This window comes from Zingiber officinale, chromosome 4A, assembly GCF_018446385.1.
Source record: "Zingiber officinale cultivar Zhangliang chromosome 4A, Zo_v1.1, whole genome shotgun sequence".
In the NCBI taxonomy this organism is placed as follows: Eukaryota; Viridiplantae; Streptophyta; class Magnoliopsida; order Zingiberales; family Zingiberaceae; genus Zingiber; species Zingiber officinale.
Window position 1 is genome coordinate 107,454,931 of NC_055992.1, and position 25,489 is coordinate 107,480,419.

Genomic DNA, 25,489 nt, shown 5'->3' on the forward strand with positions numbered 1-25,489 from the left:
TGTTACCTTGGCGTCGCTCGTTCCCTCGTGCAGTTCGATCAATTTGTCCCATAGCTCTTTAGCGTTTTTGTGTGGACCGACTCTGTTCAGTTCTTCTCTTGTCAATCCGCACTGTAGAGTGTTGATCGCTTTATTTTCTGTTGATGCCTTTTTCTTCAAGTCTGCTGTCCAGTCTTCAGGATCCAGTAGATTCCCGGAGTTGTCCACTGGAATTTTGTAGGGTCTCGTAATGCTCATCCACTGGTCGAAGTCTGTTTTGAGGTAAACCTCCATCCGCTTTTTTCAGTACGGAAAATCGTCCCCGTTGAAGAGTGGAGGTCGTACTGTGCTGAATCCTTCTGTCTGAGACATTTTAGTCCTGCGCACAGACGAAAGAGAAGAAACAAAAAAATCCCAAGACTTGGTCTTGGATTAGTAGTGCGGGAAGAGAGAAAAAATAGTAGTAAAAATCTAGATTCGTGTTGCACCAATTTAGATTAATTAAAAAATATTAAAGTGATGATACACCAGTTTTAGAATTAAGCGTCGAACTGAAAACAAAAAAGGAAAAAAAATTTCACCCCCAGTCTGATTGGTGGTTGCACCAAATCAGAGCGGTACCTGCTCTGATACCACTTGTAGGACCGTGATCGTTCGATAGAGGGGGGGTGAATATCGATTCGAAAAGTCGAGTAAAACTACGCAGCGGAAAAGTAAATGAACACAGTTGTTTTTACTTCGTTCGGAGCCTCTGACGACTCCTACTCGAAGGCCCGTGGTCCTTGACCACTTTCGTTGGGCAATCACTAGCAATTCAAATATAATTACAAAATGAATACAGGAAATGCTAGTGAAACAAAGTAATATCGAAAAAGAAATTAACTAAAAATCGAAGGAGCACTTTGTCGGAGCTTTGTTGGCGTCGCAAGAACGTAGAGCAGCAGGACCAGCAGTAGAAGAGTTCTCAGATTGATTGATTGAAGAAGCTTCATCCCTGGGGCTTCTTTTATATGCTGCTCCGGGCGCCTGGATCCCTTCCGGACGCCCTGGTGCGATGTGGCAGGTCTAATCAGCGAACTCCACGTGGCGACGACTCGGCCTGGGTAAAATTCACCTCCGGGCGCCCGGATCCCTTCCGGGCGCCCGGACCTCCTGTTTCCAGAAACTTCCTTTCCTGCAAAACAGAGTTAGTCCGAGGCACATATGTATTCTGCAACACAGATTGTTAGCACAATTTATGAAATAGAATTAACAGTAAAAATATGACTTAGATTCCGTCTTTCCGAGACCGGAATCTAGTCACGATCTCGACTTAGATATCCGAAATGGATCTAAGCCGGATCGACGCCTAATGTTCCCTTCCCGGGAACGCGTCCTCGCAGTCACTCCCCTCCAGTGACTTACCTCACTTACCTGCCAGACGTCCGGTCAGCCCGTCGACCCGTCTGGACTTCTCGCCAGCTATCTAGTCAGCCCGTCGACCTAGCTGGACTTCTCGCCAAGCGTCCGGTCAGCCCGTCGACCCGCTTGGACTTCTCGCCAGCTATCCGGTCAGCCCGTCGACCTAGCTGGACTTCGTGCCAGACATCCGGTCAGCCCGTCGACCTGTCTGGACTTCCCCTGCACACTCGATCAAAGTGTCAGACAACAACAAAACTAACTTAACCTATTTGTCATTCATCAAAACCTAGGTTAGACCGTTAGTGCTACCCGCACCAACAATCTCTCCCTTTTTGATGGAATGACTACCTGATTTTGTTCTTTTGCTTCACCAGAGACTGACTTGAGCGTCGGAGGGCCATCGCCAAGGATCCCTTTCCTGGCTCGGCACTGACACTACTTGTGTTGCAAGCGGAAGTGAAGCCCACCAAAGGTCAGCAAGAGCGTCATGTCCCTAGCATCCGTCTCTTCGACTTTCGGACAAGATCATATACTACATACATAAATAAACTAAAAATAAATATATTACATCAAATATTTAAAATAATTATATAAATACTACTCGTCTAGCTACTTTAGAAATAAAAATATTTATCAAATCTGCATAATCTAATTATTGGACTATTTCTTTCTCAATCGACAACATTGATAATCCATTTAGTGCATCATGTAACATGGAGACTAATGCGGTGGCTACAGGTAGTAGCAAGATGACAAGTAGTAATCACCATGCAATTAGGTCGCAGTTCGCACAAGCGACTGAGGTAGCGTGCGACAGCCTCGTGCTACACAATTAGGTCACCCGAGCAAAGGCCAACCGCCAACCTATGTCACATGAGATAGCCACTGCGAGAATCGATGCGATTACGTCACACAAACTGTCATTATTGCACAATTAGGTTACAATTAGTGCCACGTGTTGCAAGACGAAGAAGATGGTCAAAGAAGAATATTATGATTACCTCTTATTCAGTGGACTCGTGCCTTAGTAGAAAGAACGCCGGAGAAGAAATCACATGTAAAGAAGAGCAACATTGGAGAAGAAATTGCGTGAAAAGAAGAGTCATGCGTCGGTGTGTGCCTCAGAGCCACGAGCATAGGTTTAACGACCATTTAAGGTCCATGTCTCTCATTTTTTTTAGTATAATTAAAAAAAAGGGTCCTTCATTGGGTTGGGCCCTGAGGCGGTTGCCTCTCTGGCCTCATGGAAGTTACGGCTCTGCCTAAGCCATGTCATGCACAGGTGCCCTGAGTCAAATCCGAACAAATATGTAACAAAAGATCCGCAGCATATCAAATTTTAACCTTTTTTCATTTCTTTTGTTTGATTTGATTTAGTTTTGTTTGTGACGGCAATCAGATAGCGATTATCCTACAAGCTAATGCAAAAAGAAAAATTAAGGAGGAGATAAGAAAAGGAATCTCCAAGAAGAAAACTTTTTATTAAAACTTGAGGGGTTATCTCTTAACATCTAAACATGACTCTTTATAGACCATAACATAAAACTCAAATAAGGAAAGAAATTATAATAATTACAATTAACATATCTTAATTCCAATTTTGTAAAGAAAGGAAATATATTTTTATCCAAAAAAAGAGAGTAATTAACTTAACCATCTTAACTCAAATCAAGACGCAGATCAAGACAAATCCTCTCTAAAAAATACTAGAAATATGAAAATTACCTTAAATACCAAAAATAGGAAAAATTACCAAAAATAGTAAAAAGAACCTAAAAATGGTTTAAACGTCAAAATTTGAGGCTAAAAATTGACGGTTACGGTATCACCAATAACAAATATAGGTTTTTGAATTCTGCATGGGTGACGACAGACAGAGCCTGATTCCAAATCCCAAGTCAAAAGTTATGTCCGTTTGAAGTTTGGAAACTCATATTGGACTTCAACATGAGTTGAGCCTGCTTCAGTTTGACTTTTTTTTAATGGTTAACTCTGAATCGTTTTAACTATAACAATATTCACACCTATTTTCCTATCCAAAATATATAATTTAAGTTTAAAAAAATTACTTTATTAAATTTAGATATTCATTTTTCAATAAATCATATATCAACTTCCCTATTTTTTTTCTCTTACCTTTATTAATTTAGGGAATGAAATCTATTTCCTAAATTTAGATAAGTATTATTTATAAATATAAAATTTAGCAAATTGATAGGATAATGTAAAAAAAATTTAGTTACTTTACCTAAAATTTAAAGTAAAATTTTTAGATAAAATAATTGATATATTCTTGTCTTGGATTTTTGAATGCTATCGATAATCTCGAAAATTATACCAGTATGATTTTGTGAGTGTGTCATAATTATTGAAAGGGATTGAAAATAATTTTATGCCTTTTCATTTCCATTTTTTCAATTTGATAACGGATAGTTTCGACTTTTTTATTTCAAAAGACAGTCAACAACATGTGAAAAATGCCATCGATGACTTAAGGATTCTGTTTCCGCATTAGTTACATAGAACAGAGACAAGTTTGTGGATAGACTTCTTTATAGAACTTGAGCAACGTCAATAGAAAGAAGTTAAAACGCAGTCGTGATTGCAGGTGCAAGCAACGCAAATCAATACACTTCCATGGCCAAGATGCAGCTCTTTCTTCTTCAGTTGCTGGAAATAATAGCGGCAACAGCTTTGGTTGTTCTTGGCCAGTCTTCATCTGGTATGTATAGAAAAGAAATCTCGGTCCATAATTAAACTATAAAATATGATCGGATCTTTCTAGCTTACCATCTTCATTTATTTGTTTGTAATTTTTTTTTCTTTGCTGAAATAAGTCTGCTAGTTTCTGAATTAAAGAAAATACAAACTGCTCATACTCTTTCTTGAAGAAAATGCAACTATGTACAGTTTCACCACAAGAAAAGAGGAACCGAACCAGAGACTAATTAACCTTTTGTGCAGGAGACACAATGACCCCGAACAGCTCACTTATTAATGGCCAGACCTTGATATCAGCAGGAGGCATATTCCAGCTTGGTTTCTTCAGTCCTGATAAAGATTCAGAGAATGGATACTTAGGAATTTGGTACTACAATCGCCCGCCTGCAGGACAAAGCATAGTAGCATGGGTTGCCAATAGGAACAGGTCTCTGAACAGAGCCTCCTCTTCACTGAACCTAACCTCTGATGGAAATCTAATCATATTCGACGGAGAAACACTTGTTTGGTCGACGGGGATATCCACAGAATCTAATTCTGTGCACTTGCAACTTTTAGACTCAGGTAACCTTTTGTTGACGACTGAAAACTTTAGCAGGACTCTATGGCAGAGCTTTGACCACCCAAGTGATACACTTCTCCCTGGCATGAAGCTTGGATTTGACCTCCGAAGAAACACTTCCTGGCAGCTCGTCTCATGGAGGAGCGACGTAGACCCTTCTCTGGGCAACCATATCAACAGGATGGAGACGCATGGGGTTGCAGAGTTCATAGCATGGAACGGAACCACCAAAATTTATCGAAGCGGACCATGGAGCGGACATGGATTCGTTGGCCTTCCTCAGATGAAGAACAGCACCTTGGCAAGGAGCGTAAACTTCACATTCGTATCCAACGAAAATGAGATCTATTACACGACTGAATACATGGACCGGTCGGTGCTATCACGGTCAGTGGTGAACACTGATGGAAACTACGAGCGCTGGAGTTGGGACAACGGAGAATGGAGACTCTTTTGGTCATTTCCGGCGGATGAATGCGATCATTACAATCTCTGTGGGCGTGGCAGCGTTTGCTCTTGGGGCTACTATGCTTTCTCCTGCAGCTGCCTGCAAGGCTTTGCGCCGGCTAGTAACGGGTGCGTGAGGGAGAAGCCCCTAAATTGCTTGTCGGACCAGGTTTGGAAGGTGCAGAACATCAAGGTGCCTGACGCCGAGAATGCCACAGCATACGGCGTGATCAGTCTGGATGCATGCAAGCGCTTGTGTTTGGGTAATTGCTCCTGCGTGGCGTACGCTGTGCTGGATGAGCCAAATGGGTGTGTGACTTGGCAGGGTGACCTATTGGATCTGAGATATTATACCGATGGAGCAAATGATCTGTACATTCGGCTTGCAGGTGAGTCTCTAATTGTTCGTGAATGAATAAGGGCTGATTGGATTTAGTTCATAATTCTCAAAAAAAATTATTTCTTCAGAATCATCAACATCAAAGAGTAACAAGCATGTGTGGGCGATAACTATACCAGTGGTGCTTGGATTTCTGCTACTTTGTTGTACACTTGTTGCCACGAGGAGGAGAAACAGAGCCCAGAAACAAGGAACTCGGAATCATATCGAGCCCTCGGCCAAGGGGACCAGGTTGAAATTGCAGTTTCCAAATGCGGAGAACGGTAATGGATTTCATCACTATGCTTCATGTGGTTGGAAAAAATGTCGATTATATCAACCATGGTGCTCTTTCACACAGGTGACTTGCAGAGCCTCCCTGAACTTTCTAATTCCATGGCTAATGATGATGTTTCAGAGCCGATGTCAAACGAGATTGACTCTGAGCATTCTGGTAACTGTGAGTATAGAGAAGTAGGTGAGTTCGGACTCTCTTTGTTCCTTATTGCTTTGTTTGAGAGATTTCTTATTGCTTTGTTTGATACAGCATTTTTGCAACAAAATCATAGATGAACAAAGTTGCTTATTGCTGAAGTTCCTTATTGCTAATAAGATCAACAAATCATTGATGAACTTTAGTCAATATCAAGTTATATTTTCACAATACAGCATTTGTGATTACTACATGTATAAGAAAAGCTTCCTACTTCACGTTCCAACAATGCCAAAACAAGCCCAAGGAAGCAAATGTGGGAGGTATATAGAAACCACTCAGTTGTAACCACATTTAGCAACTGTAAGTCTGTAAGTCGAACTATTTGTGATCCTTTGGTTCATTTTTTTTCTGGTCCGCTCCATAATTGCAATCGAATTTTGATTGAAATCTAGTCGTAATTGACTACGATCCTTTCTTGACATCATCTTCCCATCTAGGTTATAGTTTTAGATCGAGCCAGACGGTCGAAGGTTGCCGACGATGGACAGACTATATGGTGTCGAGTAGGGGGTGGCCCGCCTACCGCTTGACTCGACCCAAAATTATAATTTAGGTGGGAAGGTAAAGTCAGGGAAGGATCACAGTCAATTACGGCCGGATTTCAGTCGGAATCCGATTGTAATTTTGGACCAGGAGCGAACCAGGAAAAAGTGGGTTAAAGGATATGTGCTCTATACTGTATTAGGAATTTAAGTTGCAAACAAAAGATGGTTGAAAATGCATCAAGTGTGGAAGTGTTTGTTAAAAAAAATTGTTAACCAGGTCAGGTAACATTAAACCTGGGTGACTGATCCGGTCCCATCTAAATTTTCTACCAGCCGCTGATGCGGGGATAAGGGACTCACCCCAAGGAGGGGCAAGGCCACGGTGGAAGTCAAAGTCAAGGCGTGGTCAACTCCCCCACATCATCGGCCAGTCGGGCAACCCCCTTTGCCCCACCGGGATAAAGAATACCCGGTCCAATAGCATCATATCTCGGCCACGAATCCAACTTCTAACACTCAGAAAAGCATGTGTCGGTGAGGCGCACGCCGAGCGGCCAGCCCACTTGAACTTACATCAAACCTTGGAACCAGCAAAGTGGGATCATTACCGAGTAGACCACATTCAGACACAGCTCCACTTGGCACAACAGCAAAGCTCGGACAATGGAAGGTTGGTCGAGCGGCCATCCCGCTCGGCTCGAGAATGATAGCGTCCGGATGACGGATGGTTGGCCGAACGGCTTACCCGCTCGGCTCCGCTCAGCCCACTAATGGACAAAAGGAGGATCTGGTGATATCCTCCTAGGAGCTCATGCTTCAGACAGACGACATAGTTGGCGACATGGTCAGGTAGAGGATCGTACAACTGAAGCTTCCACTATCACATCAGAGATGTGTACAACTCGTTGAGATATTGTGTCAGGGACACTTACTGGTACATCTTTTCAGGGAAAACCTCGAGAAGCATGCACATCTTGGAAAGTGTGCACGCGCACTACATGAGTCCTATATAAAGGGGTCCAAGCTTCGTCGAAAGTACACACACATTATTGTTGCTACTGTTCTTCTACTTCTTCGTTCTACTACTTCCACATCGCCGGTGACTAATTTGAGCGTCGGAGGGCTAATGCCGGAGACCCTTCCCTGGCTCGGCACTGACGTGGTTGTAGTTGCAGGTCGGCTTCGCTCGGAGTCTTCGCACAGTCAATAGGAGTGCCACATCCCCAACATCCGTCGACTCGACTTTCGGACAGGATCAAATTTGGCACCGTTTGTGGGAACGCAATTTGCATTCGAGCCGAGAAGATGGAGGACGCTGGATGACTTCACACCGTGACGCTCACCCAAGAGGAGCTCGACCTGCTTGTACAAGCTCAAGCAGCAAAGATAGTCGAGCAGCAGCAGCAGAAGGCGCTGGCTAATCGACTGGCCCAGCAGGCAACGTCGACATCGGGCAGCCTAGCGGCGCATGAGGACCGGCCAGAACAACTCTTCATCTGAGGACATAATAGAGGGTCGACCAGTACGCATGGGGAGGCACCGCCAGCGCTGATACCTTTCCATCGGACTCTATTCCAAACGCCCTAGAAAATCGCTCAAGCGAATCAAGAGCGGAGATCCTCTTCGGATGAAGTGCCTGTTGGTGCAACATCCCTCAGGTCAAGGTTGACCTGGTTGACCAAGCTTGAGTCTTGGTTTGAGTTTCGATGTTTGACAATGCAAGGTTGATTGAAGAAGAGTCAAGTAGGTCAAGGATGACCGGATACTTGACTGGGAAGTCCTAACTAGGATGTTAGGCAGGAGGAAAATCCTGGTGAGTGAAGCTAGGTGAAAGACCTAGTGAGGGAAGCTAGGCAATTGGGAAGTCCTAGTGAGTGAAGATAGGCAGGAGGAAAATCCTGGTAAGTGAAGCCAGGTGAAAGACCTAGTGAGTGAAGCTAGGCAGGAGGAAAATCCTGGTGAGTGAAGCCAGGTGAAAGACCTAGTGAGTGAAGCTAGGCAATTGGGAAGTCCTAGTGAGTGAAGCTAGGCAGGAGAAAAATCCTGGTGAGTGAAGCCAGGTGAAAGACCTAATGAGTGAAGCTAGTCAATTGGGAAAGTCCTGGTGAGTGAAGCCAGGCAAGAGAAATCCAGATGGGTCAAGGTTGACCAGACATCTGGTGAGAGTCCAAGTAGGTCAAAGGAATTGACCGGATACTTGGCACGAGGAAGAAAAGTACAAGTAGGTCTTAAGGAGTGACCGGATACTTGGCAAGAAGAGAAAAGTCCAAGTGGGTCAAAGGGATTGACCAGACACTTGGTGAGAGAGTCCTAGCTGGTCAAGGGTGACCGGATGCTAGGTCTTATGTACCAACAAGTCATGGTTGACTAGATGTTGGTTTAGGGGGCTTTGGACTTGATTTTGGGCAAAAACCAAGATCTGGATTGATCAGCCGATTGATCCAGCAGGTTTGGATTGATCCGTGGATCGATCCAGCAGATATGGATCGATCAGTGGATCGATCCAGAAGATCTGGATCGATCGGCCGATCGATCCAGTGAGTCCCTGCGAACAGAACCCCTCTGGATCGATCGGTGGATCGATCCAGAGGTCCCAATCGATCAATGGATCGATTGGGACGCTGCTGCTTCGCGCGATAAGCGCTGGATCGATCCGTGGATCGATCCGTGCATCGATCCAGGCGCTCTGGATCGATCCGTGGATCGATCCAAAGCCTCCCCGATCGATTGGGAGCATTCCAATCGATCGGGATTCGACCGTTAGCGTCGATTTAATCCGCAGGCGTTCATTTCCTTCGGCATCTCTTCACCGATTCATTTCAGATCTTCACCAGCTTCTCCACAGCTCTTCTCAAGCTCGAGATCGCCAGTTCTTGAAGGCTCTTGGAGGTTCTTCCAAGTCAAGAGGCGGATCAAAGCAAGAAGAAGAAACTAGGGTTAGGGTTTTTGCTCTCATTGTAAGCTTGTAAGCTTGTATTTCATTACCTTTCCCTTTCTTCTTGTATTGAGTCTTGTAGGGCTTCTCCGCCCTTGGTAGTTACCATAAAGGAGAGTTTTATTAGTGAAGGGTGTGTGTGTAGGTGTGAATCCTTGGACTAGTCACCTCTTGTGAGGTGGATACCAAGTAAACCAACCTTTTTAGCGTTGTATGATTTGTTTCTGTATTTTCCGCTGCGCATCATCGCAAGAAACAAGCAAGGCCGAGCAACGAGCACGCGACGAGCTATTCTCCCCCCCCCCCCCCCTCTAGCTACTTTTGGTCCCAACAAGTGGTATCAGAGCGAGGCCGCTCTTCACCGGAATCATCGCCGGAAGGGGCAAACAAAACAAGCAAAGCTAGAGGGTGAAGAAGTTGGAGCAATTCTACAAGTCGAAGACTTCATCACAAGAAGCTCAACTTCAAATGGAATTCCGAGATGGACTCGGATTCGACACGAGGGTGCCTCCACCATACACATCTATAAGCTTCGATCTTTGGAAATCAAGGATCGAAAACTTCTTAATGGTGGAGATAGAGCAATGGTTTGCTCTCATGGAAGGTTTTGAAGCTCCCACAAACTCAAAGGGCAAAGTTCTCAAGAGAAGCAAGTGGAGCCAAGAGCAAGTTCAAAGGTGCAAGGTCAATGACAAAGTGACCAAGCTTTTGGTCAATCTATTGCCAAGCATCATCCTTTGCAAAATTGGAGAATTTGAAGATGCAAAGGAATTGTGGAGTAAATTGGCCAAGCTTCATGAAGAGATCCCCTCCACTGTACAAGAGCAAGAAGAATCCAGAGAGGGTGACTCTTTGGAGCAAGACCAAGAGGAGGACTCCGAGGTTGAGAGATGCTCAATCTCCGAAGAAGAAGTCCAAGAAAGAGCTTCATCTTCAAGGGAGTGCAATGAAGAGAACAAGGAGGGAGCATACTCCTTGTTCCATGTACAAGATGATGAAGCCTCCACCTCTAGGATTGAGGGGGAGTGTAGATCAATGAACCCGGAGCAAGAAGAGGCCTCCACATCCGGGTCAAGTGAAGAAGACGATGCCACCTCCACAAGTCAAGTTAAATCTATTGGAGGAGTATCATCTTCGGTTCAAGAGGAAGCTTCTACCTCTGGATCCAAAGGAGAAAGTGTCATCCCTACACAAAAAGGTATAAACATTTCAATTAATAATAAAAATCATATTATATGCTTTGAATGTAGGGAACATGGGCACTTCAAGAGCAAGTGCCCCAAATTGGCCAAGAAGAAGGGTCAAGTGACACAAAAGGGCAAGGAGAAGCCCAAGGAGACCACCCCCGGGACAAAGAAGAGCAAGGAGCACATTGTGTGCTTCTTGTGTCAACAAAAAGGGCATTACCGAAGTCAATGCCCCAAGGGGAAGAAGATGGTCAAGGCTCAAGGAGGCACTAGTCAAGGGGGAGCCTCCAAGGTAAAGAAGAAGGTAATATTTATTGAGTCTACCCCTTTACGTTATGGTAAAAAGCATGATAGTTCAAATTTTTATCATTTTAATGCAATTTACCATAAGAATAGAAAGCATGAGGGCATTAAGGAAAAGCATGTGGCCCTACATGCCAAGACTACCCAATCTAAGGTTAGGAAGGTAGATAGACATTTGGGCAAGAACACTAAGGATAATAGATACAAGCCCAAGAATAAAAATGCTCATGGATCAAATGAAAAATCAAATACTAAGGACTTAGTGAGGGAAAATCAAGTCTTGAGGTCAAGACTTGATAAATTAGAAAAGACCCTAAAAAGATTGGAAAATATCCTATTAGGGCAAAATGAGCATAACCTAGGTTTAAGGGTACAAAAGCCATCAAATGGCCATAGAGGTTTGAGATACAAACCCAAAGCAAAAAAGGATGTGCCTAGTTATCATAGGGTTCCATATAGTTATGGAACAAACCCTAAGTCTAGAGGTCAAGTCAAGGATACAAGGGAAGATATCCCTAGAAGTATCTTTGCAACCAAAGTGACTAAGACTTCTAAGAAGTCTAAGAAAGTCACTAACAAGGTCACAAGGGAGGCTATCCCTAGAGTTGACCTAGAAAATGTGACCAAGGCTTCTAAGAAGCCCAACAAGGTCACTAGCAAGGTATCTAGGGAAGTTATCCCTAGTGAGTACCTAGAGCATCCAAGGAGCATCAATAGGTGTTGGGTTCCTAGGAGCATCTTCTCTACCCCATAGATGGGTTAGAGAGTGTCAACTCCGATTAGAAGGGTAGTTAACCCAACTTTGAGGAAATTGACACTCAAGGAGCATTTTCAAGATTTTTATTAACCTTTGAAAATGAAATGGAATTATTATTTACTCCTTGAAAGAGTAAAATGTGCCTAATGGTGGAAAATTTGATTTTATCTTAAAATGGCATAAATTGGGAAAACCTAGAGAAATACCAAGTTGAGATTTTGGTATTCTCTTAGAAATTTAAGGCAATCCGGGCCTTGATTTATGTGATTACTCTTGAGGAAAAATGGAATATGCCAACATTTGAGGATATGCTTAATTTTTAAGTGGCATAAACAAATCAAGAGAAATAGAAATGTCAATTTAGGTTTTGGCATTTCTTTGAAGCATTTAGGGCAATCTAGGTTTAACGTTTTAAGTTAAAACAAGTGGTATATTTTGAGTTAGCTAAGTGGTTAAGGATACTTAGAAAGGTAATTTAGGTATATTTTATTTATGTTAAACCTTGCCATGATTGTTTGCCTATTATATGTCATGGCATCATGTTTTATTTTTTTTCATTCATGTTTTATTATGAAAAAAATCAAAAATACCATGTCATGACATTCATACATCATGTAGTTATAGGATATTTTCTTTGGAAAATTATTTCCTTTTGATGTATGCCATAACATAATCATGCATTAAGTTTAATTCCTTGTAATTAAGGACAAATGACATTTAACAACACTTATTAACAAGTGACATCCTAGGTGGATGTCTAATATCTCTAAAATGCCTAGATAGATATGCATGATTCCTAGAATAGGGCAAAACCAAAATCTCACATCTCACAAGGACTATAAGGTGACTTGTATGTGTTTTAGTGCACATTAGATACAAGTGAGATGTTAGGAAGATGAATAAAACTCATGATGTTGATTTAGTGCATTCTTTTGAGTTTTAGGTTCATCAAAACACATAGTTATGTGTTTTCCCATCATTGGGAAAGCTAATGTACAAGTCATGTGCATTAAGCCCAAGGAATGTGATGGGATATTGGTTTTGAAAATTATTTTAAAAGACTTTTGGAAAACCTTGGTGAAGGCTATCTTTTGATAGTAATCACCATTGAATAGTTAGACACAAACTTGAAGAAAACGCTAAAGTTTTAGCAAGTTTTCAAGCTTGTGTCAATCTTTGAAGATATGATGTATTTTCATAGAAAACTATTTTTCCATGATAAAGTATGCCCTAAATAATGTCTACACGAAATTTCATGATTTTTGGATTTTTGTAGAATTTTCTAGGGGTTTCTGAAGTTGGCTGAATTTGAAATTCAGCAACTATCAGAGCTCCGATCGATCCATGGATCGATTGGAGTGTCTGAATCTATCAGTGGATCGATTCAGAAGGTAATTCTAGCGAGCAGAAGCTCGCTGGATCGATCAGCCGATCGATCCAAGAAGACTGAATCGATCAGTGGATCGATTCAGAAGGGTTCAATTGATTGGAACCCAACTTCAATCGATCGAAGATGCTGATTTTGACTGGGAAAGCTTATTTTCAGCATATTGAACCTATTTTAGTCTAGGTAATCATTCCTAACCCCTCAAAATACATTTGTATACATAAAAAGGGTGTTTTCGTGTGGAAAATAAGGATGGATTGGTTAAGGAACGCTAAGTTGAAGTTTAGGTTGAGGTTTGTTTCAAATTTTGAATATTTGAACCTCAAAACTTCTAAAATTGGGTTTCCTAAAGCTTTAGGGATTCCAAGTTATTGTTGGTGCAATGACATAAGTTACCACCATGTCTTTATGGGGAGGGACTCTTTAAAGACATAAAATTTATTTTTGATGAACCTTGGAAGGTGGTTAACCTTCTGTTAAGAACATGCTCAAGGTTGAGCGTTTGAACTTTAATGGGGAGTGCATATCCTCATTGTTCAAGTTGTTTCAAGTGGATAATGCTCAAGGATGGGCATTTGCCTACATTGGGGGAGAATGTAGGGTTAAGGATAATGAAGGGTATGGGACCTTCATTATCGTGTTGATTACAACGAGTGAAGTTGTGAACAACGATGAGCAACTCTTCAGGGGGAGAGTTTTCAACAAGTGAATTTGTTGATGTGTGCCCAAAAATGGGGCATGGTTTGATGTGTGCCAATAGGGGGAGAATGAAAGGGAGTAAGTTAGGCTTTTATCACCTAGAGGGAGTTTGCCCTCTTAAGGGGAGAATGAAGGGCTTAACTTATGTATTCATTACCTAGTGGCATGAAGAAGGTTTAGGCTATGGGATTAGCCTAACTTACATGTGGTATTGTAAGTGATAGTGTTGGTATTGTCAAACATCAAAAAGGGGGAGATTGTTGGTGCAACATCCCTCAGGTCAAGGTTGACCTGGTTGACCAAGCTTGAGTCTTGGTTTGAGTTTCGATGTTTGACAATGCAAGGTTGATTGAAGAAGAGTCAAGTAGGTCAAGGATGACCGGATACTTGACTGGGAAGTCCTAACTAGGATGTTAGGCAGGAGGAAAATCCTGGTGAGTGAAGCCAGGTGAAAGACCTAGTGAGGGAAGCTAGGCAATTGGGAAGTCCTAGTGAGTGAAGATAGGCAGGAGGAAAATCCTGGTAAGTGAAGCCAGGTGAAAGACCTAGTGAGTGAAGCTAGGCAGGAGGAAAATCCTGGTGAGTGAAGCCAGGTGAAAGACCTAGTGAGTGAAGCTAGGCAATTGGGAAGTCCTAGTGAGTGAAGCTAGGCAGGAGAAAAATCATGGTGAGTGAAGCCAGGTGAAAGACCTAGTGAGTGAAGCTAGGCAATTGGGAAAGTCCTGGTGAGTGAAGCCAGGCAAGAGAAATCCAGATGGGTCAAGGTTGACCAGACATCTGGTGAGAGTCCAAGTAGGTCAAAGGAATTGACCGGATACTTGGCACGAGGAAGAAAAGTACAAGTAGGTCTTAAGGAGTGACCGGATACTTGGCAAGAAGAGAAAAGTCCAAGTGGGTCAAAGGGATTGACCAGACACTTGGTGAGAGAGTCCTAGCTGGTCAAGGGTGACCGGATGCTAGGTCTTATGTACCAACAAGTCATGGTTGACTAGATGTTGGTTTAGGGGGCTTTGGACTTGATTTTGGGCAAAAACCAAGATCTGGATTGATCAGCCGATTGATCCAGCAGGTTTGGATTGATCCGTGGATCGATCCAGCAGATCTGGATCGATCCGTGGATCGATCTAACAGATCTGGATCGATCAGTGGATAGATCCAGAAGATCTAGATCGATCGGTCGATCGATCCGGTGAGTCTCCGTGAACAGAACCCCTCTGGATCGATCGTTGGATCGATCATGAGGTCCCAATCGATCAGTGGATCGATTGGGGCGCTGCTGCTTCGCGCGATAAGCGCTGGATCGATCCGTGGATCGATCCAGGCGTTTTTCCAGAGCACAGAGGCGCTCTGGATCGATCCGTGGATCGATCCAAAGCCTCCCCGATCGATTGGGAGCATTCCAATCGATCAGGATTCGACTGTTAGCGTCGATTTAAGGCGCAGGCGTTCATTTCCTTCGGCATCTCTTCACCGATTCATTTCAGATCTTCACCAGCTTCTCCACAGCTCTTCTCAAGCTCGAGATCGCCAGTTCTTGAAGGCTCTTAGAGGTTCTTCCAAGTCAAGAGGCGGATCAAAGCAAGAAGAAGAAACTAGGGTTAGGGTTTTTGCTCTCATTGTAAGCTTGTAAGCTTGTATTTCATTACCTTTCCCTTTCTTCTTGTATTGAGTCTTGTAGGGCTTCTCTGCCCTTGGTAGTTCTCATAAAGGAGAGTTTTATTAGTGAAGGGGGTGTGTGTAGGTGTGGATCCTTGGACTAGTCACCTCTTGTGAGGTGGATACCAAGTAAACCAACCTTGTTAGCGTTGTGTGATTTGTTTCTGTATTTTCCGCTGCGCATCATCGCAAGAAACAAGCAACGCCGAGCAACGAGCACGCGACGAGTTATTCTCCCCTCCCCCCCCCCCTCTAGCTACTTTTGGTCCCAACAGTGCCCGTTCGGGACACTCAGAAAAGGAAGTCGCATCAAGGCGATGCGTCTTCCGAACGGATTAACCGCCAGTTCTCTGAAGCAATACTACAAGACTCACTGCCAAGACACTATGCTCCACTAGCGATCGGAGAGTACATCGGGTCGACTAATCCGGACGATCATTTGGGTAAATTCAACAACGCGGCTACACTTCACCAATACACAGATGGGGTGAAGTGTCGAGTCTTTCTTACCATGCTCTCCGGCTCGGCACAACGCTGGTTCAGGAGACTGCTGAATGGATCGATACAAAGCTTCAAGGATTTCCGAGTGGCCTTCCTACACCATTTCGCGAGTAGTAGACGCTACCCAAAACTGAGTGTCAGTTTGTTTTCTTTGAAGCAAGGATCAAGAGAGGCTCTCCGGGCATACATACAACACTTCAACCATGTAGCCATGGATATCCCTTTAGTCTCATCTGAGACCATGATGAATGTGTTCACTCAGGGGCTTGTCGAAGGAGACTTCTTTCGATCACTCATCAGGAAGTCACCCCGGGACTACGACCACATGCTCAAGAAAGCTAACGAGTACATAAATGTGGAAGAAGCGCAGGCAGCAAAAAGGAAGGTGGTACCAGCCGAACCCTCGATGCCAACCGAACGCCGACCGCCAAGCAACCACCAGCCGCCAAGGGGACCCAGAGCCACAGGAATGTGGCCACACCAGGAGGCGAGGGCACATGCCGTGCAGCATGTGACTTTCGAATGGCAAAAGGTGTCAAAAGGCAAGGTATGGACACCTATGTTCTATTCCTTCCACCAGTCGGCGTCGCACAACACATGTGACTGCCGTGGCCTAACGTTGATCGCCAAACCAACTCCAAGAGGATATCGTCGCCGATCTCCCTCTCTCGACCGACGACACCGGCATCAATCTGTCGGTTTGACGGGAAGATGCAAGAAGATCACCCGAATGACAACAGCGTCATCAGCGAAGGGAAAATGTTGATCATCCCCGGGCCTTACTCGAACAAAATAGGTCATCCGTTCAGGAGGAGGAAAACAGAAGTAATGTCGCTCGGGGAGAAATAAACATCATCGCCAGCGGACCGACTAGCGGTGACTCCAATCGAACTAGGAAGACATATGCTCGGTGGCTGGAGATTCATGTAGTAGGCTGCAGCCGAGAGAAGGCGAGCGGGCCTGAAATCTGTTTTGGACCCCGGGATCTAGAGAGAGTAGAAGTCCCTCATGATGATGCAAGAATCATCCGAGCGGTAATCGCAAATTATACCATTCACCGAATTTTTGTTGACACAGGGAGCTTGATAAACATAATATTCAAGAAGGCTTTCAATCAGCTCCAGATGGACCAAAGTGAGCTACTGCCAATGACGACTCCACTGTACGGGTTCACAGGCAATGAGGTTTTACCGATCGGCCAAACCAAATTGACCATATCGCTCGGAGAAGAACTGCTCAGGAGGACCAGGACCACAAACTTTATTGTGGTAGATGCCCCCTCAGCTTACAACGTCATCTTGAACCGACCGGCCCTCAATGAGTTTCGAACAGTAGTTTCAACCTACTGCCAAAAGATTAAATTCCTGGTAGATGATCGGGTCGGGGAAGTCAAACGTGACCGGTTGGCCACCCAGCGTTGCTATGTCGAGATGGTCAAGACCGAGGTCAAGTCCGGCAGGAAAACTCCCCGGCTAGAGGTAAGCGCCATCATCGAAAAACTGCCTACCCTAGCCTATGAAGAAAAAGAGGAAGTCCAAATCCATCCCGACTGAGCGGAGGCAACAACTTTTATAGCGTCTGATCTGGAAGCGTCAACTTTTATAGCGTCAAATCCATCCCGACTAAGCGCCATCACCGATGACTTTATCATTAAACGCGTCCGAGCGAATGTAGTTCTGGCACAGTGTTGCAAATCGGCTCGGCTCGACATCCTGATAGATCTTCATCGTCGCTCGAGAGCCCTCCAACTCAGCCTTCGCCTTCTCCAGCTCATCCCTGGCCAGCTTCAGTGCTGCGTCCTTGGCGGAGAGCTAGCCCTGGAGCTCAGTTTCCCTCGCTGTCCGACTCGCCTGCTCAGTCACCAAAAAATCTTCAGTGTCCTTGAGTTTGCTAGTGAGATCTCGGGCCTCCTTGTTCTTCAATTCCAGGTCCTCGATGGCCCGATTCTTCCTAGCGGTGGCCGACTCAATTTTCTTATCGAATGTGCTGGCTTGCTTCTTGAGTCGGCCCAGCATCTCCTCGTGGCCAGAAGATTTAGCCTGCTCGGCCTCGAGAAGCTTGGTCGTCTTGTCCATGTCGACCTTCAGTCTAGCCATCTCCCTCGGATCGGCAGTGGGCTGGCTACTGGAGACCTGGAGCTTCCTGAACTCATCCTCTAGATGAGCTAGCCTGTGATACATGGCTAGGTTCTCCACCCAATACTACAAGCAGGTAAAAAGGTTAGAACTGATCAGAAGAAAGGTAATGACAACAAAGAGCTTACCCCAGTTGACATTTGGGTATGGCTGTTCGCAAGCGCGCCCGGAGGCATCACCGCCGCTCGGCTCGGGCTTCCTCCCAAACTTGGGCGAGCGGACCCCGTATGATGATTTGATGCTCAGGAGTGCTCGACCGGGCGCTCAGCTCGCTGTACTCCTCCGTGGGCAGGTGAAGGATCGCCATGATGGATCGTCGGGCGTCCGGAGCCAATTGGGCCGAGGAGACTAGGCCAGCTGGCCGGGACGCAGATGTAGGGAGAATGGTCGATCGTCGAACCCTCGGTGGTCGTGATGGCGACATAGAAGCCAGGGGCTCCACGACGATAGGTTCTTGCGACCACTCAACCATCGATGGAGTCTGGTTGGAGGATACCTCGGGCGTAGTCACAGGAACTGCAGAGGGATTTGAGGTGCCAACCTCGACCCTTGCGGCATATCCCACCACGGAGGCAGCAGAACGCAAAGACTTGATGTGGCGCCTTTTACACCTTAGTAGTGGCTCGCCAGAAGAATCCGAGCTCTCCGAGCGAATGATGGGCACTTGCTCATGTGGTGGCTGCTCGCCGCCAACAACCTCGACACTGGGGGCTTGGCTAGTTGCCCCCCCCACTTGCCAGGGCGGGAGTCGCTGCGCTCTCATCTTGAGAGTCGACCAGCTGTAGGTCGCGGTTCACCAACTCCTCGACAGCAACCGCCTCAATCTCGGCGTTCTGAAGCTTTGCGAGGTCGGACATCTGAGCACGTAGCATGACTTCGGCTGTAAAAGAAGTAGAAGAATCAGTTAGGATCAAAGGAGATATGTACACAAAATCTCTTACCTAAGTCGGTTGGAAGCCCGATACGGATCGAACTCAGGCAAAAGATGTACATCACACCCTCAAGTAGTAGTTTGTAGATGTTGTATTTCTGGCCGGCCAGCATGGAAACAGCATGAAGGTAGTCCGAATGGCTCTTATACTTCTTCAAATCAGGTTGGGGTGATAAGCCGACTTGCCAGAGAGTTTGGAAGCAAGGCCGTTTGGGAAGACGTATAAAGAAGAAATGTTCCTTCCAATGTTTATTGGAAGTGGTCATTTTGTCAAAGAAGACCAACCCGATCCGAGATTGAAATAGAAAGGTTCTCAGTTCGGACGACTTGGAGTAATAAAAGTAATGAAAAACTCGAGGGGTCAAAGGAATGTTTGCAGCCGAAACAACACGATGACGCCGCACAAAAAGCGAAAAGAGTTCGGCACAAGTTACAGAAGGGGGGCACAGAAGTAATTACAGACTTCGATGATGAAGGGGTGGATAGGGAATCGCAAACCGACCACAAAATGACCTCAGAACAGACATATGGTGTCGGTTGGTGGATCATTGGGCCGATCGGACGAAGAAGCTAGAATGATTTCGTGATCAGAGGGAAGCTCAAAGGCGTTTTTGAGGCTCTCAGCGTCACCCGCATCAAACCTAGTCTACATGGTAGTGTACCAAAGCCCAAGAGAGGGGTCTGATAACTGTGAGGAGCTCTCCATGGCCAAAATACGAAAGGTAAAAGAATCTGAGGGGAAAAAAGGCGAGCAAAAAACACAAAGCAAGCACTGGAAGTACCGGAGAGCGAAAAAGATTAAAGGAGGGAAGATTCAGGAGGAAAGCTTACAGGAGGAGAGAGTTGTCGCCGATGAGATGCAGAAGATCGTTGAAAACACAAGATCGCATAGGCAGCTTTCGCAGAAGATGCAGAGTAAGGAAAGGAAGTCGGCGCTGCGGCTTTATAAACTTCGAGCTCGGCCGATCGGAGCTGTCCAATCTAGGTCACGGGAACCGGAGCATAGATCCAGTCGTAGAATTCAAATCGCCAAACGTCACATTAGCACCTATCGCTTCAGACATGCGGTGACTGCGACCACAACACATGGCATTTCCCCATTGGTCCGCATTTAATGGATGCCATCAACAGGCGTGGGCGCGTGCTTGGCCTTAATGGGAGAGATCTGTACGAATTCCGAAGAGATTCGGGTGATGTCAGCGTTGATTGCACTTGAAGACACCGAAGGAGAAAGTCCCAAGTACAAGTACTTGAAGCGCCGATCAGCCTCAATGATCAGTCATATGGCTGACTGACATTCTTCGGCAGACCGACTGGAGTTCACTAGTATCCCAACCGATCGGCCAACTGGTCCCTAGACTTTTTGTCCAGTCAGTCGGACTTGCAACCTCCTTCGACTAGACTTAAGGGGGAGGCATGTGTGATGCGGGGATAAGGGACCACGGTGGAAATCAAAGTCAAGGCGTGGTCAACTCCCCCACATCACCTGCCGTCGGGCAACCCCCTTAGCCCGACAGGGATAAAGAATGTCCGGTCCAACATCATCATAGCTCGGCCACGAGCCGAACTTCTGACGCTCAGAAAAGCATGTGTCGATGAGGCGCATGTCGAGAGGCCAACCCGCTCGAACTTACATCAAACCTCGAAACCAACAAAGTGGGATCGCTATCGAGTAGACTACATTCAAACACAGCTTCACTTGGCACAATAAAGGAGCTTGAACAGTGGAAGGTTGACTGAGTGACCATCCTGCTCGGCTCGAGAACAATAGCGTCCGGACGGCGGATGGTTGGCCAAACGGCTTACCCGCTCAGCTCACTTACGGATAAAAGGAGGATCTGGTGATATCCTCCTAGGAGCCCGTTCCCCCAACAAATGGCATGGTTGGCGACATGGTCAGGCAGAGGATCGTACGATCGAAGCTTCCACTATCACGTCAGAGATGTGCTCAACTCGTTGAGGTATTGTGTCAGGGACACTTTATCGATACATCTTTTCAGAGAAAGCCTTGAGAAGCGTGCACATCTTGAAAAGCGTGCACGCATGTTACAGGAGCCCTATATAAAGGGGTCCAAGCTTCGTCGGAGGTACACACACATTACTGTTGCTACTGTTCTTCTACTTCTTCGTTCTACTACTTCCACATCGTCGGTGACTGACTTGAGCGTCAGCGAGCCAACACCGGGAGACCCTTCCCTTGCTCGGCGCTGATGTGGTTGTAGTTGCAGGTCCGCTTTGCTTGAAGTCTTCGCACAGTCAACAGGAATGCCACATCCCCAACATCCGTCGACTCGACTTTCGGACATGATCAGTCGCTAAGACAAATTAGGAAAGTGCACATGAAGGTCTATCCTGACAGTTAGCATTCTCAAGTTTGTTACCCATTATAGAGGAAAATTTATAATAATACACGTAGCTGAGTCTCGAATTCTAGATCTCTAATCTGTCATTGGAGGGTCTAACCATGATACCCTACCACCCTGCTAGGGGCATGAAGTCTCTTGTTGACACCACATCTCCCTTTATTTCACCTACTGATAGATCGGAACCATATGTTTGATCTGTGCGGACCATTGATAAATGGTTGTTTAAATCATGGGCGAGAGATTGTATCTCCTTGGGTGCTAATACTGATCTTGTTTTGTTGAGTTTGACTATGGAGTGGTCTTGCTTTTTTTTGTTTTTGTCTTTGATTTTTGTTGGGTTTAAAATGAGTCTTCAAAAAAAAAAAAAAAAAAAAAAAAGCGCTCCCGCTATTCAACTGTCTCCTCCTCCGCCTCTCCTCTCCCTCTAGTGTTTATTCTGATCTTACAATTAGAATCAGAGTAGGATCACTCTGAATTGATGCAACCATCACTATGGTTCCAAGAAAACAAACTCTGAATTGAACTATATATTGAACAAAGTTCATCAATAATTTGATATTGCATTTCCTTATAATTTGATATTGACTAAAGTTCCTTGTTGCTTTATTTGATAATTGATGGTGTGATCTTTGTTCCAGTTTCAATCCTCGCATTAGGGGTGCTACCTTGCTATGATTTATGTACAATAAAAGCTGCAACAAATGACTTCTCTAATGAAAACAAACTTGGGGAAGGTGGATTTGGTGTTGTGTACAAGGTAGGATTTCTAGTATTTCTCGTTCTTCCAAACTACAAATCAGAAATAAACTTAAGATTTTGTCAGGGAGAGTTGCAAGATGGACAAAAGATTGCGGTCAAGAAACTATCAAGATACTCTTCACAAGGCCCAAATGAGTTCCAGAATGAGCTATCACTAATAGCCAAGCTACAACATAGAAATCTAGTTCGTCTTCTAGGCTCATGCATTGAGGGAGATGAACGACTCATCATCTTGGAGTATATGGAAAACAAGAGCTTAGATCGCTTCATCTTCGGTTAGTATATTTGCCTCCATTAATTTTCTTCATAAAAATTTGCTACAATTTGTATGAATAATTTGTCCGCAACATGTGTCAGACAAAACAAAGAGTCCATTGCTAAACTGGCAAAAGCGTCTTGAGATTATAAATGGGATTGCTCGAGGGCTACTTTATCTGCATCAAGATTCTATATTGAGAGTCATTCATAGAGATCTTAAGCTAAGCAATATCCTCCTCGACAAGGATATGACTCCAAAGATTTCAGATTTTGGCATCGCCAGGATATTTGAAGGTGATGGAGTTTTAGAAAATGTAACTACAAGACCAGTTGGGACATTGTAAGTTCTTCAAATAGATAAACCATTGTTATCATCACATAAACATAGAGTACTAATTAATGTTTTATTCCTCTAATGCAGTGGCTATATGGCACCAGAATACTTAACTGAAGGAGTTTTTTCATTTAAATCTGATGTATTTAGTTTTGGTGTGATAGTATTAGAAATCTTAAGCGGTAAAAGAAACAAAATATTCAGTAACACAGATGCTAGTTTAAATCTTTTAGGACATGTAAGTAGAACTTTTTTATACACGTGCTTTTATCTCCTTAAGATATTGTTTAGAATTCAAAATTTGATCCTTTCTCATTTGCAGGCATATAAACTTTGGAAGCAAGGCAGATCTTTAGAAATTCTTGACGATACACTAGACCACTCATATCCTACTGCAGAAATCCTTCGTTGCATCCGACTGGGTCTTTTGTGCGTACAAGATAATTATGAAGATAGACCAACATTGACAGAGGTGGTGATGATGTTGGCAAGTGAGGATCAACTTTTGACACCACTCAAGCAACCTACGATAACGTTAGCAAGTAGTGAAGGCGGTGCTACTACTAAAGAAATTAGTCACTCAATTACGGGTCGATAAGCACTTCAAAAGCTCTCATCATCTACGTTTACAAAAATAGACCTAGTTTGTGTACCATGTTCCTTCAACTTCAACAAAGTGTGTGCGTGGCTGGCTAATTTGGAGACTGCACACTGGCTGACTAATTCAACAGCGTGTCAACATCCAATTAGAAAAATAATGGGAGCGTCTTGGAGTCATTGGCTCCCTCCCTTCTCCTCGATCGATCCTATGCCGTTAAATGAATCCAAAGTTGTTGCTCACAAATCTAGCAATATTAAATATTTATCTTCTAGCAATTTTATATCTCTAGCCTTTTATTATACTTGAAAGTAGTTTGAAGATTTATTTTCTATAGTTGAATAGTGATATTATATTGAAGATTAGTTTGATTGGGTTGATAATGATTTCAATTTGCTAAGTTACTTTAGGAAGGTTAGATTATTTTTATTAGTATAATGATAATATTCATATGAACACTCGTTAGCAAATTAAAACAGATTGCTTTAGTTTATTTAGACTATTTAGTCTATAGCATCCCAAATTTGTTAGTGAAACAGATTGAATTTTGTCCATTTGCTTTGGATCCATATTGGTGGTCCTTGTTGTTGTGATTTTAGATCAAACCAAATCATCAAGCAACAGGCCAATAGGGTGGTCCAAATCAACAACTCACCTTCTTTTTCTTCCCTAGCAATACATGCCTACCTTCTTTTACATTACTTTAAGTAAAATTTATGTAAAACATAATTTTAAAAAAAAATTGTACAAAGAGAAATACTTTTAGATGTTGAACATAAGGAGGAAGAAAGAAGAGCTTAAAAGCTAGGACTAAAGTTGGAGAAGAGCTCTTAAACAACACGAAGAGTAGCAAAGCTCGCAAGCAACAATAAAAGGAGTCGAGCAAAATTCTCAATTGATGATCAAGAGTAGAGGCCGGGGGAAGTAAAGGACAAGGAAAGCGCGTGCAAGACTATACTAATAAATGGAGAAATGATTTTCACTTGTTTTTTGTTTTGATTGAAAATTATTTTTGCATAAAACCTTATTAATTGTGTTTTTTCGTGGAGAGAAAAATGCTGATTTTTTTTAAACAAAAATGTTTGTAAAAAATATATTTCACTATAAGTAAACTGGCCTTAGGGTCTTCATTTGATGCCCTAGTAGTCCATATGTTTATATGATTGCCTAGCTTATTAAAAAAACAAAGGGGCGATAGAATACACAGCATCACCACCAAAACACCAATTAAAGATAATCCATGCAGGGGATTAATTAAATAAATAAAGGACCCAATCATTGATCTCTAAGTCTAATTAATCATTGGGACGCACGACATTTGATAACTACATTACACCTATAAAAATGGCCATTACATGTTGCTTGCTTGGACCTCATAACCATGCACTAATTAAATTAATAACATGCTGCTGTGCTATTCTATTCTCTCTCTTTTTTTAATTACCAAACAAAACAATAAAAGGTGATTTATTATTATTTTTTTCGATAAATTTGGTCTTCAATATGAGTATTAGTTTGTCTCTTAATTGCAGTTGACCGTCAAATAGTTGATAGATGGGATTGGATACTTGTTTGTCTAAATTGTCTCTCAATGATAGTAAAAAGATAAATATTTTAGTCTCTCGTAGTTGTTTCCGTATTACAGGAAGAGAGGTAATTTATAATATTTATTTATCTCTCAGTGATAGTAATCCACAAATATATGTGAAGAGGTAAATTAGAAACATATAGCTGGCCCGTATATAAAGGATTTTTTTTAACTTTATTAAGATTTAAATTTTTATCTAGGTAGCAACTCTATCTTATACTAACTAATTTAACCTGTGAGTACAATTTGTTTTGTCTCTTAATATGGTAAAAAAGATGATTTGTTGATCATAGGGTCCTCATCAATTTATCCCTAGAACAGCATGGAGAAAGTAAATTATGGATGACTACTAGTTATTGATACAGTGTCCAAGGCATGGGAGAAGACATCCTCGACAAGTTAAATTTCGACCTCATGACCTAATATGACAACACTCCATATCTCAATCATCACATCGCTCCGATAGGACTAGTTTATTTGTCTATAAAAAAAATAATTAATCAGATCAGGTATCGTTGAATCTAAAATAATCAATTTGACCGGTTTATCTCTCTCAAGTATCAATATGGTAAATGATTATCTGTTTGCCCCCAACGTCTCCACTAACTCTTAGGTTAATACAGAA

General features: G+C 43.5%; 1 protein-coding gene across 1 annotated transcript; it reads left to right on the forward strand.

Annotated features, from left to right (window-relative positions):
- The first annotated feature begins 3,933 nt into the window (after positions 1-3,933).
- Positions 3,934-23,543, forward strand: LOC121970480 (G-type lectin S-receptor-like serine/threonine-protein kinase At4g27290). The gene is made up of 8 exons (XM_042521239.1): positions 3,934-4,102; positions 4,345-5,499; positions 5,579-5,773; positions 5,851-5,967; positions 21,966-22,084; positions 22,151-22,361; positions 22,444-22,684; positions 22,766-23,543. The coding sequence occupies exons 1-8, from the start codon at positions 4,018-4,020 to the stop codon at positions 23,274-23,276; spliced, it is 2,634 nt and encodes an 877-aa protein (XP_042377173.1). The 5' UTR covers positions 3,934-4,017; the 3' UTR covers positions 23,277-23,543.
- The last annotated feature ends 1,946 nt before the right edge of the window (positions 23,544-25,489 follow it).